The 22,358-nt window shown below is 43.0% G+C and overlaps 4 protein-coding genes across 4 annotated transcripts; 2 read left to right on the forward strand and 2 right to left on the reverse strand.

Annotated features, from left to right (window-relative positions):
- The first annotated feature begins 1,697 nt into the window (after window positions 1-1,697).
- Window positions 1,698-4,560, forward strand: LOC140869933 (uncharacterized). Its single transcript, XM_073272985.1, has 3 exons — window positions 1,698-2,027; window positions 2,158-3,105; window positions 3,295-4,560. The coding sequence occupies exons 1-3, from the start codon at window positions 1,698-1,700 to the stop codon at window positions 4,558-4,560; spliced, it is 2,544 nt and encodes an 847-aa protein (XP_073129086.1).
- A 5,341-nt stretch (window positions 4,561-9,901) lies between these two features.
- LOC140869949 (uncharacterized) lies at window positions 9,902-12,773 on the reverse strand. The gene is made up of 3 exons (XM_073272986.1): window positions 12,763-12,773; window positions 10,112-11,445; window positions 9,902-9,921 (listed from the first exon to the last, which is right to left on the reverse strand). The coding sequence occupies exons 2-3, from the start codon at window positions 11,442-11,444 to the stop codon at window positions 9,902-9,904; spliced, it is 1,353 nt and encodes a 450-aa protein (XP_073129087.1). The 5' UTR covers window position 11,445; window positions 12,763-12,773.
- A 1,146-nt stretch (window positions 12,774-13,919) lies between these two features.
- Window positions 13,920-15,185, forward strand: LOC140869965 (uncharacterized). Its single transcript, XM_073272987.1, has 3 exons — window positions 13,920-14,042; window positions 14,397-14,606; window positions 14,715-15,185. Exons 1-3 carry the CDS (start codon window positions 13,920-13,922, stop codon window positions 15,183-15,185), a joined length of 804 nt encoding a protein of 267 aa, XP_073129088.1.
- A 4,943-nt stretch (window positions 15,186-20,128) lies between these two features.
- LOC140893491 (F-box protein At1g61340-like) lies at window positions 20,129-21,725 on the reverse strand. The gene is made up of 3 exons (XM_073302555.1): window positions 21,094-21,725; window positions 20,817-20,891; window positions 20,129-20,708 (listed from the first exon to the last, which is right to left on the reverse strand). Exons 1-3 carry the CDS (start codon window positions 21,331-21,333, stop codon window positions 20,463-20,465), a joined length of 561 nt encoding a protein of 186 aa, XP_073158656.1. The 5' UTR covers window positions 21,334-21,725; the 3' UTR covers window positions 20,129-20,462.
- Window positions 21,726-22,358: the final 633 nt, after the last annotated feature.

Here is a 22,358-nt window from a genome sequence, read left to right on the forward strand (position 1 = left end):
TTCCTGAACTTCTCGTATGAGTTTCAAAATATATCGAACATAAAATTTATTATATATTTTGATTTTATATATATATATATATATATATATATATATATACATAATTTATGACATTTTAATATAAGTACATATCAGATACAATATTTTCATTATAAAAACCTCATTGTATCTGATATCACATAACCGGGATGACGATACCCCGGGTGGATTGGATTCGAGAGGATGGTGTAACTACGACATATTAAAGAACCCGGGACTGGGGGGCAGTAACCTGGGATCTGCAAGAAAGGCTTAACCTGGGAGGTCTTAGCATCCGGACCGATACAGGAGATCGAAAGGAACCCGGGTAAGGGGCCCTCCCGGAGTAAGCCTTCGGAAATTAGGAAAACCAGTGGGGCCCCGGCCTTTCTATTTTTAGGGCCAGGAAACGGCCACGTTTATTTAAAGTATGTCAGGTTCAAATCACAAATCCAATCATTACTAAACACGATCCAAAGGCATGGGCTCTGTCCGGAAATTATGGGGGTCTAAATCACACGTGATAACCATCTTATCACCCTAAAAAGTTGTTAGTAAGGCCATACCCAGTAATCATTGAGGACCCGGGTGGGCGAGTATAAAAGCCCATCCTGGGGGGCAAAAAAAGGGAAGAAAAAACACGAACTCTCTAAAAAAGAAGGTGGGTAGAGCTTCGTCTGAAAACAGATAAGATATTCATATATTTTGTATCTTCACTTACCTTTTTCGCTCGGGAATTTATCCATCCCCGAGTAGTCATTTTGTGATAATCACATTATTGGCGCCGTCTGTGGGAAACTTGAGTCTAAGGCGCAGATATGACCATCATCGATGATCCTGAAAGCTCTCGTCGAGTAGTGGCCGCAATCCAGGAGCAAGTGGACGCTATGGTGGACGCGGCTCTACAAAGAATCATGGCGATACAACAAGGAGAAAAGGAGGGCCAAAGGAAGGATAAGGAAAAAGAAGTAGAAGGGGAAGGAGAGCCAGGACCAAGGCCCGAGAAAGAGAAGAGTAAAGGCATGCACGTGGAGGATGAGGGAAATTCACATGCGGGATCAGCAAATGTCACCATGGCGGGGGAGCTGGAAATGTTGAAGCAAAAAATACAAAAACTGGAGAATACTGACCCGCGGAAATCCGCGCGGATCAAAAGTTTGGGCTGTCCCTTCTCTTCGGAAATCATTGGGGAGCCATTGCCAGTCTATTTCAAGTCCGCCAAAATCAAAGAGTATGATGACAGCGCTGATCCCGAGGAGCATGTAACCCGGTTTGAGAATGTGGCAATGTTGCATTGTTATGGGGATCAAATCAAGTGCAAGGTATTTCTAACTACCTTGGTGGACTCCGCCCAGAGATGGTTCGAAAATCTGGAGGAAGGAAGCATTAAGACTTTCAAAGAATTCCGGGAGGTCTTTTTGCAACACTTCAGCAGCAGCAAGCGATACAAGAAAACCACTCTCAGCCTCTTCGAGATAAAGCAGCTAAACGAGGAGTCTCTAAGAGCTTATATTAAAAAGTTCAATAGAGTGGCCTTGGAAGTGCCTGCATGTGCACCTGAAACCAAAATCACTGCTTTCACGCAAGGGCTCAGATAAGGAGAATTCTTCCTGTCTCTGGTCAAGAGGGCCCCCCGATACTTCGAGGACCTCTTGGCTCGAGCCGAGAAATATATCAATATGGAGGAGTCCCAGCGACAAAAAAGGGAGAAGGACAGGAGGGAAGAGCAAAAGGAGAGAGGGAACCAGGGTAGTCAAGGAAGAAGAAGGCAGGATCAACCGGGGAGGCTTGCTGCTTTTGCTCCTCACAGGGTAGCCCGGGATCGGGAAATACACTTGTGTGAGGAGAATGTCCAGCCGTTGCCTCCGAAAAGGCCGGGAAAATACTGTTCGATACACCGGGTTAATACACACGACACTAGCGAGTGTCGGAGGCTCGGCGTGGAACCAGGACAGCCTGTGCCCGAGGAAACAAAGCATGTGGAGAAAAAGCAGAGGGGACCCCCCTGGGTACCCCGGTTTGACATCTCGCGAGACAATAGGCCTGACCCCTCGAAAGCCCGGGAGGTAGCGTCACGGGGGCCTGACAAAGGACCCCGAGAGGGATCTTCCAAAGGGGTGATCAACATGATTTCGGAAGGACACTGATGGGGACTCTAATAGGGCTCGGAAATCTTGGAGCAAAAGAGAGGTCCTGGGAATCGAGGCTTGGAGACCAGATCCCTGCCCAGTCGTTACATTTGGGCCCGAGGATTTGGAGGGAGTGTGTTTACCCCACAACGATGCTTTACTCATCCGAGCGCAGGTGGCTAACTATGACATAAGAAGGGTGTTTGTGGATTCGGGGAGTTCTGTGAATGTCATTTTCCAGGATGCATTTGAGCAAATGGACTTGCGGGGATGTGAGGTTAACCCTGTAAAAACATCCATGTATGGGTTTGCAGGACATACCATTCGGCCTAAAGGAGAAGTGCGGTTGCCTATTACGTTAGGATCGGGCGATACAAAGAAGACTGTCATGGCCCTCTTCACCGTGGTGGAGGCCCCATCTTCCTACAATATTATCCTGGGAAGGCCGGCCTTAAATGCCTTCAGGGCTGTCGCTTCCGCTTACCACCAAAAGATCAAATTCCCGGTGGGGGATCGAGTGGGCGAAGTAAAGGGAGATCAACACTCATCCCGACGGTGTTATGCGGACACCATCCGGGTGGATAACAAGACGGCACGAGGGACGGAGAGGAGAGATGGTTCCAGACAAGAAGAGGTGTGCGCGGTAGGAGAAGTAAAAGAAGAAAATGAGGAGGTGGAGGTAGTGCCTGGACAGCCAGGGAAGATCGCCTGGGTGGCTCGGGGGATGGAGCCTGCTTTGGTTGAGCAATTAAAGACCTGCCTGACCCAGAACGCGAATGTGTTTGCATGGTCTACCAAGGAGCTAACTGGAGTCCCGGCCCATTTGGCAGAACATAGGCTAAATATCCTCTCAGGATCCCGGCCCGTCAGGCAAAAGAAGAGACACTTCGGGGCGGAAAAAGACAAGGTCATTGCTGAGCAAGTCCGGGAACTTCTGGAAGCGGGGCACGTTAAAGAGGTACAGTTTCCTACTTGGTTATCTAACGTAGTGCTGGTACCCAAAAGTACAGGAAAATGGAGGATGTGAATAGATTTCCGAGACTTAAACAAAGCCTGCCCCAAGGATTGCTATCCCCTCCCCCGGATTGATCAGTTAGTATATTCTACCTCTGGTTATGAGCTGCTTTGCTTTATGGATGCTTACCAGGGATACCATCAAATTCCCCTGGCTAGGAAAGATCAGGATAAGTTCAGTTTTGTTACGTCAGGAGGAACGTTTTGTTATGTGGTTATGCCTTTTGGGTTAAAGAATGCAGGAGCCACCTATCAAAGGATGATGGACAGAGTTTTCAAAAATCAATTGGGCCGAAATATCGAGGTATATGTGGATGATATTATGGTAAAATCCAGGACCAGGAACCATTTTATTCCTGACTTGGAAGAAACCTTTGGTACCTTGCGAAGGTACGGGGTGAAGCTTAACCCGGCCAAGTGCGTGTTCGGAGTGAAAAGCGGAAAATTCTTGGGATTCGTAGTGACCGAGAGAGGAATAGAGGTAAACCCAGAGAAAGTAAAAATCCTGAGGGAGATGCCATCACCCTCCTCCGTTAGGGAAGTGCAGCGGTTGACTGGAAGAGTCACTGCCCTGTCTCGTTTCGTTGCTCGGTTTGCCCACCGGAGTCATCCTTTCTTTCAAGTGTTGAGGAAGGCCCAGAGATTTGGATGGAGTGAGGATTGTGAACGGGCTTTCCAGGAATTAAAGGAGCATCTGGAAAATCTGCCCATCCTGGTTAAGCCCAAACCAGGGGAGAGATTGTGGGTTTATATCTCCACGACAGAGTTTGCTGTGAGCACGGTGTTAATAAAGGAAGAGGGAGGAGATCAGAAGCCAGTTTATTATGTAAGTCATGCTCTGAAGGGGCCCGAGATCCGATACAGTGAAATGGAAAAGATGGCCCTGGCCCTTATTTTGACTGCCCGGAAGCTCCGACCTTACTTCCTATCGCATCCGATCACTGTCCTGACCAATAGCCCCTTGGGCCGGGTGATGACTCAATCGGATGCTTCAGGTCGGTTGGTCAAGTGGGCAGTGGAATTGGGAGAATACGATATAGAATACAGGCCTCGGGCAGCTATTAAGGTACAAGCTTTGTCTGACTTTCTGACCGAGGTCATCACATTTGGACAGGAGGAAGTGTGGAGAATCTTTGTGGATGGGGCCAGCAGTTTTGAAGGAAGCGGAGTGGGGGTGATCCTGATTTCTCCCACTCAGGAAAAAACTAAAGTGGCGATAAGATTATCATCTTTCAAGTCAAACAATGAAGCAGAGTATGAAGCAGTAATCTCGGGCTTGAAATTGGCTCGGGAGGCGGGAGCCAGGCATGTGATTGTATATTCGGATTCTCAACTGGTAGTACAGCAAATCCAGGGAACTTTTAGCATCAGAAAGAATAGATTGCAGGAGTATGTGTGAAAGGGCCCGTGTCCTGATTTAATATTTAATGATCAAACAACCAGGATTAATTAATGTAAACAGCGAAAACGAGTTAAAAATTTGCGTTTGGGCCTACAGAAATTTCGGCATGACCTATTCGTAAATAGGACATCCCAAAAACTTGTACAACACAACCAACAATATATACTCGAAAATAGAGTCACAACTCCAATTTACACACCTATAGCCGCACTGGCCAGGACTAAACACATGCAGAGCCGGCAAGGCTCGATCATACAAATAACAATTCAAAACAAAGTCCAAAACTATTTATACAGATACACAGGGCATCACCCCGGCAAATATAAAACTCGCTAAAATGATATATATACATATATATCTGGGAACTCAACTCCACGCTCGCCTCACTGGGTACCACTAGATGACGCTCCACCAGATGCGTCAAATCCCCCTGGATAACCTGCTATGGAATCACAAACAACCACAGCATAAAAAGAAAACAGGGGTCGGACCCCAGTACGACGAACTATAAAAATTACGACAAATATAACTGACATGAATAAAATCAAGTACAATGCAATGAAATGCAATGTAATGCGTGACAGGTATCAATGAAATAAGGAATACCAAAAGGAGTCCAAATAATCGTATCACAATAAACTCAGTGGCCACCCGTGCCAGGAACGCAGCAGACCTCGAATCATCACTGCTAATCCATACACGTAGCATCGGAGGGTGACAGGAGCGACCCGTCCAGCCTCATGCTGTCATCAGGAGTGTCGTACGTAGCATCAGAGGGCGACAGGAGCTACCTGTCCGTGCCTCATACTATCTCAGGAGTGCACTAAAATAATGTCACTCGCTCCATGATGACTCAATACATCTCAAGAGATCAATATCAATAGTAATCAAAGGAGTCAAGGCTCAACGTGCTATGTAAACTTATAAATGAGTGAATGCAATCATATAATCCACGTAAGCACATAAAACACATTATCACTCATTACAAAATATTTAATATCATTACATGTCATTATAGACGTCGTAATATAAACAGCTCATACGTACCTCAACCGACACTTAATTATCACAGAAATATCTCAAGTATTTCTCGGATATTCCAATCCCAAATTTTCAGAATCTGTAATTCCAGAAAAATTGCTCATAAATCCTAAAATTTATATTTAATATTAAAACATCCTATCAATAACCAAATATCGAATTTACGACTCTAAAAGTCGAAATACCAAAAGTATAATAATCTGAATTTTTTCCAGAAAATTCCCAAAAATTCTGAAATTTATATATATGAATTCTAGCACATCTAGATATCCAAACAGTGATTTAAATAACTCTAAACTTCAAAAATTCCAATTTAAATAATCTGGAAATTCGAAATAATGCCCCAATAATTTCTGAAAAATAGTCAATACCTCCAATCGAGTCCGGTATAATACCTACAACCAATAATAAATCAAATATCAATTATCGGATGTCAATTGAATCGAAATACCCAAAATTCAAAACCCTAGATTCAAAATTATACCTCAAAGCTTGGAATTAAAGGGTTAAACAACTAACACAACCTACCCCTAAACTCCGGCGACGATCGGCGGCGGCGAACGGCGGCAGCTGGTGCGACGGGTTTTCGGAAATGTCAATAAAAATATGAAATATGGATACCAAAAGATAGCTCTCGTCGAGAGGATTCCAGAACTATATTTACTTTTGAAATCCGGCCAAAAACGAAGGAGATACGGAGATTTGAAGCGATAGGAAAAATTGGAAAAATTCAAACAGAGGAGACGGGGATGACGGAAACGTTTGTTTTTTGAGGAGAGAGAAACGAGAATATATAATATATTGTATATATATCCATTTTATGAGATATACATTGATTTAATGTGTGTCATATTTTATTCATTCGGGGTTATAACTTGACCCGGTTTGAGTTATTTCAACTCATGTGTGCTCTATAAATAAAATATGCATTTTAATATCGTCTATAAACCGATATTTATAAATACATATTTTTAACACACAAATTAATTAATTCGGGTCCTTACATTTCTCCCCTTCTAAAAAGAAGATTTCGTCCTCGAAATTAAACACACATCAAACTTATATACAAAGTGGTTAAACATCTACCACTGATAGTACATAGGGAAATCAGAGTACAAGGCATAATTCATAACATTGTCAAACAAATGAGGCCATTCTTGACGCATTCGAGACTCCAATTCCCATGTAGCTTCTTCTCTTCCATGTCTACTCCATTCTACCATAACCAAAGGAATCGTCTTGTTCCTCAGTTGCTTTTCTTTACGATCAAGAATCTGCACTGGATACTCAACATAGCTAAGGGAACTATCCAACTCCACATCATCAGCCCTCAAGATATGAGAAGGATCTGGTTCATACTTCCGCAGCATAGATACGTGAAATACATCATGTATCGCAGACAAACTCTGCGGCAAGTTCAAACGATACGCTAAAATACCAATCTTCTCAACAATCTCGTATGGACCGATATAACGAGGAGCTAATTTCCCTTTACGCCCAAATCTCATAGTACCACGAAATGGTGATACTTTCAAGAAAACAAAATCGCCAACCTGAAATTCTAAAGGTCTACGTCTGTTATTAGCATAGCTGGCTTGACGATCCTGGGCTGCTTTCATTCTTTTCCTGATTAGGTCAACTTTTTCTTTCATCTCTTGAATAAACTCTGGTCCTGACAACTGTCGTTCTCCTACTTCTTCCCAACATATCGGAGATCTACATTTTCTGCCATACAAGGCTTCAAATGGTGCCATCCCGATAGATACATGATAACTATTATTGTAAGAGAATTCCACCAAAGCTAAAGATTCTTGCCAACCGCCACTAAAATCCATCACAACAGCTCGTAATAAATCTTCAAGTGTCTGAATAGTTCTTTCAGATTGACCATCTGTCTGTGGATGATAGGCAGTACTCATGGCCAATTTAGAACCTAAAGATGATTGCAAACTAGACCAAAACTTAGAAGTAAATCTGGGATCACGGTCTGATACTATAGTAACTGGCACACCATGCAATCGCACTATCTGATCAATGTACATTTTTGCCATTTTCGTATATGTCCACGTACGATCATATGGAATAAAATGGGCAGATTTAGACAATCTATCCACAATAACCCAAATGGCATCACAACCACGATTAGATCGAGGTAGGTGTGTCACGAAATCCATAGTAATGTGTTCCCAATTCCACTGTGGTACTTCAAGACTAAGTAACATACCACCTGGTCTCATTCTTTCAGCCTTAACTTGTTGACACGTCAAACACTTAGCCACAAAATCAGAAATATCATTCTTCATACCTTCCCACCAATAATGGGCTTTCAAGATATGATACATCTTTCTAATTCCAGGATGTACACTATGTCGACTACAATGAGCTTCTCGTAGTATATCGTCTTTCAAATCTATCAAATTCGGAACCACAAGTCTACCATTATAACGCAAACATCCATCAGAAGCAACAAGAAATTTCCCTGACTGACCAGCTGGAGTTAATTCTTTCAAATGATGAATATATGGATCAGTCTTTTGTGCTTCTTTGATTTTCAAAATTATTCGTGGTTCAACTTGTATAGATGAAACTATGAAATGATTACCTTTAGCTCGATAAGTCCATCCTGAAGTTCTCAAATGCTCATGAACTTTAGAAATAGTTAAAGATGCCAACATCTTAGTATGAACTTTTCTGCTCAAAGCATCTGCAACTTGATTCACGTTTCCTGGCTGGTATTGAATATCACAGTCAAAATCCTTAAGCAGTTCCAACCATCGACGTTGTCTCATATTCAAATCAGACTGTGTGAATAAATATTTCAGACTCTTATGATCGGAATAAATCACAAACTGCTCACCGTACAGATAATGACGCCATAGTTTCAATGCATGCACAATGGCAGCCAATTCTAAATCATGAACTGGATAACGAGTCTCATGTGATTTCAATTGACGTGATGCATACGCAATCACGCGTCCATTTTGCATCAAAACACAACCCAGTCCATTCAAAGAAGCATCTGTACAGACAACAAATCCACCTGAGCCTGAAGGTAATGCTAGTACTGGAGCCGTAGTCAATTTCTCTTTCAAAGTCTGAAAACTAGCTTCACATTCCCCAGTCCACACAAAACGTCGATCTTTTTGCGTTAATATAGGCCTAGCTATTTCAGAAAATCCCTTGATGAAACGCCTATAATATCCAGCCAAACCCAAAAAACTACGAATCTCAGAGACATTGGTTGGTCGAGACCAATTAAGAACAACTTCAATTTTACTAGGATCGACAGATACTCCTTGTGCTGATATCACATGTCCTAGAAATAATACTCTGTCCAGCCAAAATTCACACTTCGAAAACTTAGCATATAATTGTGATGTTCTGAGTTTCTGAAGTACTAAGGTCAAATGTTCTTTATGCTCCTTCCTTGACTTAGAATAAATCAAAATGTCATCAATGAAAACGATAACAAATCGATCTATGAATTCTCGAAACACACGATTCATTAAATCCATAAAAACCGCTGGAGCATTAGTCAACCCGAAAGGCACAACTAAAAATTCATAATGTCCGTAACGCGTTCGAAATGCTGTCTTGGAAACATCTTCCTCTCGAACTCGAAGTTGATGATATCCAGAACGAAGATCAATTTTAGAATATACAGATGTACCCTGCAACTGATCAAACAAGTCATCAATTCGTGGCAAAGGATACTTATTCTTCACAGTAGCCTGATTCAATTGCCGATAATCGATGCACATTCTCATCGTTCCGTCTTTCTTCTTCACAAACAAGACTGGAGCACCCCAAGGTGATACACTTGGTCTAATATAACCTTTTTCCAGCAAATCTTGCAATTGCATCTTGAGTTCTTTCAATTCTGCTGGAGCTAATCGATATGGGGCTCGAAAAATAGGACTTGTCCCTGGCATTAATTCAATGCTAAGATCTATTTCTCTTTGAGGCGGAAAACCCGGAATCTCATCAGGAAATACATCAGAAAAATCCTTAACGACAGGAATATCTGAAACTTTCAATTTTTCTTCCTTCGTCGCATCTAGAGCATAAATCATAAATCCTTCATTTCCTATCGACAATAATCTAAACATTTCCATTGCCGATACTAATGGAATGCGAGATTGTGAATCACTACCATAAAAATTCCACTTATTGCCATAATACGGTCTAAATCTCACAATGCCATGAAAACAATCAACCGTAGCTCTATAATTCATCAGTGTATCCATACCCAAGATACAGTCAAAATCAGACATAGCTAGTTTGATTAAATTAGTTATCATGATCTTATCCTCAAATCTAATCACACAATTCAACACTATCTCATTAGACATCAAGAAAACACCAGCAGGAGTAGCAACAGACACAGTATCCAATAACGGAGTAAAAGCAATCTCATGCTCATCAGCAAATGTAACAGATAAAAATGAATGAGATGCTCCTGTGTCTATCAAGATACGTGCAGGATACTCAAAAATATAACAAATACCTGCAATAACTCCCCCAGGTGCATCTTGTGCCTGATCCTGAGTCATAGCATGGACTTGAGCCTGCTGTGGACCTGGAAAACGCTGCTGACTCTGAGAAGATGGATATCTAGGCTGCTGAGTGGACTGTACTGGAATATAAGGCTGTGTAGGAGCAAACTGTGGTACAGGAGCATATGGCCTGAATGATGGTCGTCCAGGAAACTGGCCAAACTGTTGTGGCTGAAATTGTTGTCTTCCAGCATTTGGACATACTCGAGACGAATGTCCAGCCTGCCCACAAGTATAACAAGTTCCTGGAAATCCTGTACAATGTGCACTCAAATGATTACCACCACATCTGTCACAGTACACTCTCCCAGATGATCCAACTGAACTTCCACCACGACTACCACTGGAACTGGAGGAACTAGACTGTGGTTTCTTTTTAAATGGCTTCCCTCTAGCTTTAAACCAAGGCCTTTTCGCTTGCTGAGAAGATTGAATAGGCTGATATGAAGGTAAACCCATTGGTGTCTGTGAACTGCTTCCAGCTCCTTGAGGAACAGATGCTGGGATTGATTGTGGTTCACCCCTGAGTAGACTCGCTTCAATTTTCTTGGCCTTTTCTACTGCTTTCATATAAGTAGATGGAGTTCCAGTAGTCACCAAAGTATGGATCGTTCGTGTAAGCCCTTTCAGAAAATGTGAAAGCTTTGACCGATCATTCTTTGCAACATGTGGGACATAAGGCAGAAGAGCAGAGAACTGAGAAGCATATTCAGCAACAGATTTATTGCCTTGCACCAACAGATTAAATTCATCTTCTTTAGCAGAATAGTATGATGGTGGTGCATATTCTTGTGCAAACTGCTTACAAAATACTTCCCATGTGATCTTTTCACCAGAATCAGAAAGTGTTTCTGCTGTCGTTTCCCACCACAGTTGCGCTCGGTCTTTCAGCTGAAAAGGAACTAACTTCAGTCGAATGTCATCAGGATATTCTAATCCATTAAACATATTGTTGAGACTTTTCAACCAACTAGTAGCTTTCTCACTTCCTTCATTGCCAAAGAACTTTTGCGGACGCAACTCCTGAAATTGAGAAATTATTAATCGTATTCCTCCCATTTTCTCAGTCAATTGGGTTACTGGATCAGCCTCAGCCTGAATCGCTTTTCCTTTGTCAGGATTTACCCGTGGTTGTTGTTCCACCTCTAATTCCACATCTTTCGGAGGCTGAACAGCTGGTCGACCACGTCTTCCCCTGACAATATCATCAAGATTTCTAACATTTATCGCTGCAGACTCTTCGACAACTTCCTTCCCTTTTCTACCTCTTCCTCCTGGTGCCATTCTACAAGACACAAGGATTTAAATACACAGGCAAAAATATCTTAACGAATAGAAAACGATGATAGAAATTCAGAGTTCTAAGAGACTTCATAAACTAATTCTAAAGCCAAGAACTACTGGTTCTAACAAATACGTTCAAAAATAAGCACCACAAGTAAGTCACGTAAGAACAAGTAGTCACACACATACGCAACCATTTTGTTAGTGTCTAAACTCGAGTGTCCTAGACTCTAATTCGAGCATATCCCAGTATATGCTCTGATACCAAATGAAAGGGCCCGTGTCCTGATTTAATATTTAATGATCAAACAACCAGGATTAATTAATGTAAACAGCGAAAACGAGTTAAAAATTTGCGTTTGGGCCTACAGAAATTTCGGCATGACCTATTCGTAAATAGGACATCCCAAAAACTTGTACAACACAACCAACAATATATACTCGAAAATAGAGTCACAACTCCAATTTACACACCTATAGCCGCACTGGCCAGGACTAAACACATGCAGAGCCGGCAAGGCTCGATCATACAAATAACAATTCAAAACAAAGTCCAAAACTATTTATACAGATACACAGGGCATCACCCCGGCAAATATAAAACTCGCTAAAATGATATATACATATATCTGGGAACTCAACTCCACGCTCGCCTCACTGGGTACCACTAGATGACGCTCCACCAGATGCGTCAAATCCCCCTGGATAACCTGCTATGGAATCACAAACAACCACAGCATAAAAAGAAAACAGGGGTCGGACCCCAGTACGACGAACTATAAAAATTACGACAAATATAACTGACATGAATAAAATCAAGTACAATGCAATGAAATGCAATGTAATGCGTGACAGGTATCAATGAAATAAGGAATACCAAAAGGAGTCCAAATAATCGTATCACAATAAACTCAGTGGCCACCCGTGCCAGGAACGCAGCAGACCTCGAATCATCACTGCTAATCCATACACGTAGCATCGGAGGGTGACAGGAGCGACCCGTCCAGCCTCATGCTGTCATCAGGAGTGTCGTACGTAGCATCAGAGGGCGACAGGAGCTACCTGTCCGTGCCTCATACTATCTCAGGAGTGCACTAAAATAATGTCACTCGCTCCATGATGACTCAATACATCTCAAGAGATCAATATCAATAGTAATCAAAGGAGTCAAGGCTCAACGTGCTATGTAAACTTATAAATGAGTGAATGCAATCATATAATCCACGTAAGCACATAAAACACATTATCACTCATTACAAAATATTTAATATCATTACATGTCATTATAGACGTCGTAATATAAACAGCTCATACGTACCTCAACCGACACTTAATTATCACAGAAATATCTCAAGTATTTCTCGGATATTCCAATCCCAAATTTTCAGAATCTGTAATTCCAGAAAAATTGCTCATAAATCCTAAAATTTATATTTAATATTAAAACATCCTATCAATAACCAAATATCGAATTTACGACTCTAAAAGTCGAAATACCAAAAGTATAATAATCTGAATTTTTTCCAGAAAATTCCCAAAAATTCTGAAATTTATATATATGAATTCTAGCACATCTAGATATCCAAACAGTGATTTAAATAACTCTAAACTTCAAAAATTCCAATTTAAATAATCTGGAAATTCGAAATAATGCCCCAATAATTTCTGAAAAATAGTCAATACCTCCAATCGAGTCCGGTATAATACCTACAACCAATAATAAATCAAATATCAATTATCGGATGTCAATTGAATCGAAATACCCAAAATTCAAAACCCTAGATTCAAAATTATACCTCAAAGCTTGGAATTAAAGGGTTAAACAACTAACACAACCTACCCCTAAACTCCGGCGACGATCGGCGGCGGCGAACGGCGGCAGCTGGTGCGACGGGTTTTTGGAAATGTCAATAAAAATATGAAATATGGATACCAAAAGATAGCTCTCGTCGAGAGGATTCCAGAACTATATTTACTTTTGAAATCCGGCCAAAAACGAAGGAGATACGGAGATTTGAAGCGATAGGAAAAATTGGAAAAATTCAAACAGAGGAGACGGGGATGACGGAAACGTTTGTTTTTTGAGGAGAGAGAAACGAGAATATATAATATATTGTATATATATCCATTTTATGAGATATACATTGATTTAATGTGTGTCATATTTTATTCATTCGGGGTTATAACTTGACCCGGTTTGAGTTATTTCAACTCATGTGTGCTCTATAAATAAAATATGCATTTTAATATCGTCTATAAACCGATATTTATAAATACATATTTTTAACACACAAATTAATTAATTCGGGTCCTTACAATGTGGGACTTATCAAACAGCAGGGAGAAGAATTTTCTAGCTGGAGCATTGAGCAAATTCCCAGGGAGCATAATGCGGAGGCAGACGCCCTAGCCAGGGTGGCATCATCCCTCACTGGTATTGATAGCCGGGAGGTGATACAGCAGTCCGGGTCGGTGATGGCCATTGAAGGAAGGGAAGAAGAGGCCTCGGAAAGATCCTGGATGGCTCCCCTTGTAGAGTACTTGCAGACAGGAATCCTTCCTGGGGAGGAAGCACATGCCCGGAAGCTCAGGAGGCAGGTAGCACGATTCACCCTGATTAATGAAAAGTTATACCGGCGATCTTTTCAGGGTCCCTTGCTAAGGTACCTAGCCCAAGGAGAAGTGAGGTATGTACTTTAGGAAATACACGAAGGCTGTTGCGGAGATCACGGAGGGGCTCTGAGCTTGGTCCGGCGTACCCTATTGGCGGGATATTGGTGGCCCACCCTGCAGCAGGATGCCCGGCAGGTAGTCAAGACATGTGAAGGATGCCAAAGGTTTGTGAACTTTTCTCATAAGCCAGCGGCGGAGTTACAACCGATGTGGGAATCTTGCCCTTTTGATCAGTGGGGCATGGATATCGTGGGACCATTTCCTGTGGGCCCCGGATAGAAAAAGTTCTTGCTGGTGGCAGTGGATTATTTCTCTAAATGGGTGGAGGCTGAGCCATTAGCAAGAATCACTGAAGAGGCGGTGTTGGGATTTATTTGGAAGAACATTGTTTGCCGATTTGGTTTACCTCGGAAGCTTGTCTCGGACAATGGGAGGCAGTTCCAGGGAAAGAAAATAAAAGATTGGTGCACAGAGATGATGGTAAAGCAGGTATTCACTTCCGTGGCGTACCCCCAAAGCAACGGACAAACGGAAGTAACTAACAGGACTATCATCCAAACTTTACAAACCCGACTCTTTGGTGCTGGTAAAAGTTAGGTGGAGGAGGTTCCCGGTGTACTATGGTCTTACCGCACTACCCCCAGGACGGCCACAGGAGAAACACCCTTCAGCTTGGTGTATGGGTCCGAGGCTGTGATCCCAGTGGAAATAGGACAGATCTCCCCCCGGGTGAGAGCTCACCAAGAGGGAGAAACCATGGACAGGACGCAAGAATTAGACCTGATTAAAGAAAAAAGAGAACGGGCCGCTATTCGAATGGAAGCCTATCGGAGCAGGATAATCAAGGCGTTCAATCAAAAGGTCAAAACCAGGGAATTCCAGATAGGATATTTGGTACTGAAGAAAGTTAACCCGGCAGGAGGGGTAAAGAAGCTAGAAGCAAAGTGGGAAGGACCTTACAAAGTAATTCGGAGGATAGGAAGGAGCGCCTGGTATTTGGAGGACAGCCGGGGCAAAGTCCTACAGAGGACCTGGAATACTCTGCATCTTAAGTCTTATTATCCTTAAAAGTACATATACGCCTGTAAATTATGTTTCTGCCGTTTGTATAAATAAAAGGTATGTTTCGATTTATTGTAATCGCAAAAATACTCAAAAGCCTGTGGTAATTCACGAGCCATGTAAACCCAAGTGATCCACCACCCTGGTACTCAAAAGCCCGTGGTAATTCACGAGCCATGTAAGTCCAGGTGATCTGCCACCCTGGTACTCAAAAGCCCGTGGTAATTCACGAGCCATGTAAGTCCAGGTGATCTGCCACCCTGCCACCAAAAAAACCCAGGTGATCCACCACCCTGATACTCAAAGGCCCGTGGTAACTCACGAGCCATTTAAGTCCAGGTAATCTGCCACCCTGGCACCAAACTCAGGATTCCTGGCACTCGGGCATCGAAAATGCCCGAGGGAGTAGGCCACCCTCGTGGTATATCAAAACAAAGGATTTATCCAAACATACAGGAAAAATCATTCGAATAAAGAGGCGAATCAAGAGCAAAGTTTTTTCCTTAACAAACAAACTATACATGTGTAAAAGTTAGGAGCCCAAGCCTAAAAGCTCCAATGAATAGCCTAAATCTAAGAACCCGAGGGGTCGGTTCCCTCTTGAGATTGCTGCTCTTCACTGGCTTCTACCCTTTCCTGGGGCCTTTCTCCTTCATTTTCAGGACCGGAGGGTAAAGAAGCAATGGCCAAGTTAAGATCTGGAACTCCTTCCTGCATCAGGCCAGCCGCCTCGTACTGAGTAGAACAGAGGTCAAAGCCCTAGGTGAAGAAGTCGAAGGACTTATCCATCACCGTCTGCTCAAACTCCTTGGAGGAAAGAAAGAATTCCGCCATTCAGCTTCGGTGCTAAAGCGCTCCTCCAAAGCCTGGGCAGCATCCAAAGCTGAAGAATGATGCATATCCACCTCCGTACGGGCGATTACCAACTGGTTCTGCATCACCTCCGCGGAAGCCTGAAGCCCACTCACGGCGTTCAAATCCAGGTCTTTTTCCTGCCGAACTTGACCAAGCTCCCGGGTAATTTGCTCTATTTGAACCTCCAGAGATTGAATCTCGGAAGAGCGGCGATCTTGGATCTCAACTAGCTTACGCTGCCATCTTTCCTCCACCCGCGCCACGTCTGCCCGGAAACCCTCCAGCGACTCTCGGTGGGATCGAACCTCCGCTTCATGAGTCTCTCTTAGGGCGGCTGCCTGCGATTGAAGCAGGGTGATATGCTCCTCAAAAGAGCTGCACCTCTCGCTCTCTCGGGCGAGACTAGCGTTCGCCTCATCAAGGGCATTGGCCAGCATGCATAAGCCCTGCATCCAAAGCAACCAAGGGATTAAATAAAGACGTGCACAAGCACCTTTGTTCAGGTATCTAAAGGGCAGAGTTTACCGTATAAGCATGAGAAACACCCTCCGATAGTTTGGAGGTGATACCACGAGCTGCCAGTAAAGAGTGATCTTCCGGGGAGAGCAAGCTTTGGATTTGGGCAACTTTGGAGGAGGTTGTCCCTGATAAGAACAGAGGAAATCGAGAGCCCCAGGAGGTGGAATCCACTCGGTCACCCCAGGCATGAGAAATGGGGTCACCCGCAGAGACAGAAGCGTCCCAGCCCGGGGCCCGAAGGGCCATAGAAGAAATAGGAGCAGATGAGGCCAGGTCTTTGGACAGCAGGATGTCCTCCGAGTCCGTCAGGTCGATCATCTGGGATACCTGGCCGATTTTCCTCTTACGGTGGGAAAGCGGTACCTCATCTTCCAAGTCCTCCGGTGACAAAGATAGCTGGGCTTGGGAAGCAAGTCGAGGTGGGCATAGCGCTGTAACCGAAGTCCCGGCAACAGCAGCGCTTGAAGGGGGAGAGAGTACAGCTGAAAGAATCGGCACTGTAGACGGAGGGATTACCACGGTGGGTAAACGCAAAGGACTTTGCGGATGAGTAGGACTCTTTTCCTCCCTACGGGCCTTTTTCCTTCGCTCGGCTAGGGCTTGGGTTTTCTCTTTAGCAGCCTTCCTCTCGGCCGCCCGTTGGGCAAACTCTTCCCTGATCATATCTGATGGCTCTGCACCAAAGGAACAAATGTGAGTACGTATACGTATTAATAATAAAGTAGTGTAAAGAAAGTCAGAGAACAGCCATTACCAGGTTGAGCCCCCGGGTCGCCGTATGCATTGATCACCTGGTCAAGGAGATCTTCCACCCGGGTGCCCAACCCGTAGGCTATGATGTTATCGTTCGTTAATAAGGCGGGGGAGGAAAATGTCCTATTCTTGACTAAGGTCAAACTACGAGTATAAGGTTCCTCAACCTTATAATGTTCAGGAAGCTCAGGTTGAGGAGGGAGACTAGATAAGAACCCGGTCCTAAAAGTGAAAGGAGCCGGGGGTTGAATAAAAAAATACCGCTCTTTCCATCCCTTTAAAGATGAGGGGATATCGAAAAGAAAACGAGCATTCAGCCGTGCGGCCAGGGAGAAAGCCCCTTCGTTGAAACGGCAAGAAAAAAAGTAGTGCAAAATCAGAGGGGTGATGGATAAGTTGTGCATTTTAAAGAGGATATAGGTCGAGGCCATTATTCGGAAGGAGTTCGGGTGGAATTGATTAACAGGAACGTGAAAGAAGTCGGCAACAGCTAGGTAGAAAGGAGGAATGGGAAATCGAAGGCCACTCCGAATCTGGTCTCGGAAAAATGTGTAGCAACCGAGAGGAGGAGTATCAGGAGTACTCCAAGGTAGAGGACGGAATAAGGAATAGGATAAAGGGATTTCCCCTGAGCCGCGAAGTTCCTCCGCGGCCCCTTGGGAGAGGGTGCTAGGAAGGTAAGTGTACCAGCCCAAGGAAGAGGGCACAGAAGATAGGGGTTTTGGGTTCTTCACTTTTTGTTTGCCTTTTCACTTGGGGAGAGAGGAAGAAGCAGCAGAAGGCTTCGTCGGGAGTCGGGAAGCTTGCTTAAAAGAAGAAGGTCGGGAAAGCAGCGCGGAAGCGGAGCGAGCATCGCTCGAGCTACCGCTTGGCTCCTCGTCTCTGGGCGAGCCTTTGGCGTTCGCTCCAGAGGTAGATGAGGTACCTGTAGACATTGAAATAAAACTTACATAATTAAAGCGAATAAGGGATGCAGGGAAGCGGAAAACGGAACCGAAAGCACAGTCGCTGGGAGCCAAAGGGTAATGAGTTCGAGAAGAAAGACGATGAGAAGAAGAAGGAAGGGTCGCGAAGGATTAAATACTAAAAGGGGCCAAAATAATCTGAGCCGTGTATTTTGAAATAAACGGCAGAGATACGCAAAGCGTGCTCAAGAAGCTGAAGCGACGTCTGACAAATTCTCTGACAGACGCACTACGAAGCATCTAGGGCTGACGTAAGGGTAGCGACTCCCGGGTAGATACCCCAGGAGATAGGACCCGGGATGAGTGTGATGATATCACATAACCGGGATGACGATACCCCGGGTGGATTGGACCCGGAAAGATGGTATTAGTCTCTCGGGACAGTGGAGCAGGTCCTAGCCCGACTATCTTTAGGAAGTGTGATGATATCACATAAACCGGGATGACGATACCCCGGGTGGATTGGACCCGGGATGACGATACCCCGGGTGGATTGAACCCGGAAAGATGGTATTAGTCTCTCGGGACAGCGGAGCAGGTCCTAGCCCGACTATCTTTAGGAAGTGTGATGATATTACATAACCGGGATGACGATACCCCGGGTGGATTGGATTCGAGAGGATGGTGTAACTACGACATATTAAAGAACCCGGGACTGGGGGGCAGTAACCTGGGATCTGCAAGAAAGGCTTAACCTGGGAGGTCTTAGCATCCGGACCAATACAGGAGATCGAAAGGAACCCGGGTAAGGGGCCCTCCCAGAGTAAGCCTTCGAAAATTAGGAAAACCAGTGGGGCCCCGGCCTTTCTATTTTTAGGGCCAGGAAACGGCCACGTTTATTTAAAGTATGTCAGGTTCAAATCACAAATCCAATCATTACTAAACACGATCCAAAGGCATGGGCTCTGTCCGGAAATTATGGGGGTCTAAATCACACGTGATAACCATCTTATCACCCTAAAAAGTTGTCAGTAAGGCCATACCCAGTAATCATTGAGGACCCGGGTGGGCGAGTATAAAAGCCCATCCGGGGGGGCAAAAAAAGGGAAGAAAAAACACGAACTCTCTAAAAAAGAAGGTGGGTAGAGCTTCGTCTGAAAACAGATAAGATATTCATATATTTTGTATCTTCACTTACCTTTTTCGCTCGGGAATTTACCCATCCCCGAATAGTCATTTTGTGATAATCACATTAGTATCATATTAAAAAAATATGTTAAACTTTAATCATCTCACACCCGCAACACGTTATACATTATTTATGACAATATCCTCATAAATCGTCCCTCCTTTCATTACATAAAACAAAAATTTGTATCTATATATTATGGTTTGGATATAATTACGGTTAATCACTTAATCTATCACTAATATATCGTGCATGTGTTGAGTGATTTTACGGTTTATTTTTTAGAGAAGAATTTTTTTAAAAAAATGGTAAAATAAAAAATTAAATAGACGTGGTTTGCAGCTATCATTTTACTTTGGAGGTTTATATTTTTAGTATCGATGATAGCGACAACGTGTTTTTCGTCATTAAAAATAAAATAAAAACAAAATGTTTTTTTTGTAAATAATGAGACTTGACTAAACTTTTATAGTACTTGTGCCCCTAGTACGATTTGTGCCGAATACATAAGATTTTCTAACATTTAAAACTCGTCCTTGAAAACTATCATTTTCAACCTGCACTTATAAACTCGATAATTCACATGTTCTTCCTTCATATCCCATTTTCCTTTTTGATATCACTTTTGACTAAAGTTTAAACTTGACTGATTTTATAGTAGATCTATATATCTATAACCTTGGAGATCGAGGTGAGTGATCCATAACCAAACAACAAACCATAGTAAATAAGCGAAAACAACGAAGTGAACTATTATTATTCAACACATTGAAAACGTATTATGTGTCTGTGTACAAATTGATACATCCCAAAGTGGACAAATTGCCTAAATCTTGCCTCTACTCTACATGTACACAAAAGTACCAAACAAGCCATATGAAGCCAGCCAATCTTCAATGAAAAGGGGGTTGAAGAAGAACTGGCTTGAGCATATTGTTTCATCATGTACAAACAAACAACAGAAATCTGATAAGAATATCAGATCATCCAATCCAACTATGACTAAACTCTATACAAAGTCACAACGAAAACGCCTATACAAGTTCAAAGCCTTTCATGTCTCTATTCCGTCTCCATTTCGTAAAATGCATCTTTCCGCGGCCATCCATCTTCTTCATCAGAAAGAAACAAGGCAACGGAAATGCCAGAAAGTTTCTTCTTGCACAATCTTGAGGGCCGAACCCTCCATTGTTTCGGAGCATTAGGAGCTTCACCCTCATCAAAATCACCAAATATATCCACTTTCTGGAACCCCACAATCTTCCTCGGTGTACTGTACGCGAAATGTGTTTGCTTTGCGATTACAGCCTGTTACAAATCAAGCACCGAAATGAAAAGTAAAACTCAGACGAAATTTCCCCTTGTATACTGAAGAATCTCGAGATTGGAGGAAATATATTCATGATCAAACCCTACCGTTTCTCTTACTGTTTTTGACACAAAAAACAGCCTCTGCAAATCATCATGCTCCACGCCACACAAAATTCTAATCTGCATCACAATAATATTTCTTATTCACATATTCAATCTCAAACTCAAAAGAAAAGTGTAAACAGAGACAGATTAACATTCAAAACAACCCCAATGTGATTCAATTTAACATTAATCAACAGCACACAAATTCACGAAACGAACAAATTTAAAACAAATTCTTCCTCAATCGCAAAACAAATTCTCGAATAAGTGAGCTAACCAGAATGTCCTGCGGCAAGGCTTCAAGTGCAGACTTCTCAACCGGAAGAAATGAATCTTGATAACAATGCCTTTTTGAAGAGGTGCAGAAAAAATTATCATCGTCACCATGGCCAAGTTCAAAACCATTACTTGTCAAAGCAACCCTTTTTCTCCCAAATGATGTACTTCTCACCAACCCAATCACATACCCATCATTTCCCCTAACTAAATCTGAACCGGATTTAATCCCGAACGCCATTTCCCCAATTTCAAACTCCAGATCTGATAATCAACAGCAAAACTCCCAGAATGCGACAGATTTCAGAATCCCGAAGCCGATGTCAAACCGAAATAAGATAGATACAGTGGAACAGACCTCAAAACAAAACCAAAACAAAACCCCTAAATCAGAGGCAGGAAGTAAATGGAGATTGATGTAACGGCTGTGCCGAAGAAGGAAACAAGAACCGCCCCTCCAACAATCTTCTACACAGACACCACCTTCTGCTCCCGCTTAAAAATCAAATTTTTTTTCCCTTTTAAATAAATAAAAATCAAATTAGGCGATAACTCTTGGTTTTTTATTTTTCAATTTCCGTGAAGAATTGGGGGTATACGATACGATAAGGGGGAGAGGAGAGGAGAATGGCTTGTAAATAGGAAGCCCAAAAAACTAGCCGTTGTTATTGGACACGTGTCGGAATTATAGTGGTGGGATGAGGCAACCGGGGTTGTGGTCGGTCCGAGTCGGCTAACTCCGTGTATCGGAAGTCGTGATAAATTCACACGGTGGGGATCGTCCCTTTGTGTTACAGTTCGTCTAAGATGATGACACGTTTCAGGTGACTGGATGGACGGCTGGGATTGGATGGAGAAGAGGGCAGGAAAGTGAGAATGGGAGGATTGCGAGGAAAGATTCTAAAGAGGCGGCTGCAGTGTTTACGCGGTGGGTCAATTTTACACCGCCAATCACATTTTGTATTTTGGTGGGCCCAAACAGTATATTATATCCAAAATTTATTATTATTATTTTTTTTCTTATAAAAAGTGCACGTGAATAATAAGGTAGCAAATATCTTATTAAGGACCCGTTTATGCTACCCTGTGGGCCCGTGCTCGAAGGGCAATTGGATAGTCTGAATCTTTTTGCAGATCAATTGATTTGATATGTAAAGATTATTGGAGCCATTAATCTTGATTTAGGACAATATCTTAAAGCCAGCATGGACACTTTCGTTTTTTCAATCATGTAGTGTGTTAATATTTTCGAATGGAACCGTATCC

This window comes from Henckelia pumila, chromosome 1, assembly GCF_033568475.1.
Source record: "Henckelia pumila isolate YLH828 chromosome 1, ASM3356847v2, whole genome shotgun sequence".
NCBI lineage: Eukaryota > Viridiplantae > Streptophyta > Magnoliopsida > Lamiales > Gesneriaceae > Henckelia > Henckelia pumila.

Bases quoted from the DNA above. Each gene is read 5' to 3' on its own strand.
- LOC140869949 (XM_073272986.1), bottom strand. From the start codon at position 11,444: ATGGCACCAGGAGGAAGAGGTAGAAAAGGGAAGGAAGTTGTCGAAGAG. The intron at 9,922-10,111 runs GTATTTGTTATA...TTGTGTGATTAG, and splicing joins ACCTGGGGGAGTTATTGCAG to ATTTGAGGATAAGATCATGA.
- LOC140869933 (XM_073272985.1), top strand. From the start codon at position 1,698: ATGGAGGAGTCCCAGCGACAAAAAAGGGAGAAGGACAGGAGGGAAGAG. The intron at 2,028-2,157 runs GTACCCCGGTTT...TGATTTCGGAAG, and splicing joins AGCAGAGGGGACCCCCCTGG to GACACTGATGGGGACTCTAA. The intron at 3,106-3,294 runs GTACAGTTTCCT...GATGCTTACCAG, and splicing joins AAGCGGGGCACGTTAAAGAG to GGATACCATCAAATTCCCCT.
- LOC140869965 (XM_073272987.1), top strand. From the start codon at position 13,920: ATGGCCATTGAAGGAAGGGAAGAAGAGGCCTCGGAAAGATCCTGGATG. The intron at 14,043-14,396 runs GTAGCACGATTC...GGCCCCGGATAG, and splicing joins CCCGGAAGCTCAGGAGGCAG to AAAAAGTTCTTGCTGGTGGC. The intron at 14,607-14,714 runs GTATTCACTTCC...GGTAAAAGTTAG, and splicing joins CAGAGATGATGGTAAAGCAG to GTGGAGGAGGTTCCCGGTGT.
- LOC140893491 (XM_073302555.1), bottom strand. From the start codon at position 21,333: ATGGCGTTCGGGATTAAATCCGGTTCAGATTTAGTTAGGGGAAATGAT. The intron at 20,892-21,093 runs GTTAGCTCACTT...ATTGTGATGCAG, and splicing joins CCTTGCCGCAGGACATTCTG to ATTAGAATTTTGTGTGGCGT. The intron at 20,709-20,816 runs GTAGGGTTTGAT...GATTTGTAACAG, and splicing joins CAAAAACAGTAAGAGAAACG to GCTGTAATCGCAAAGCAAAC.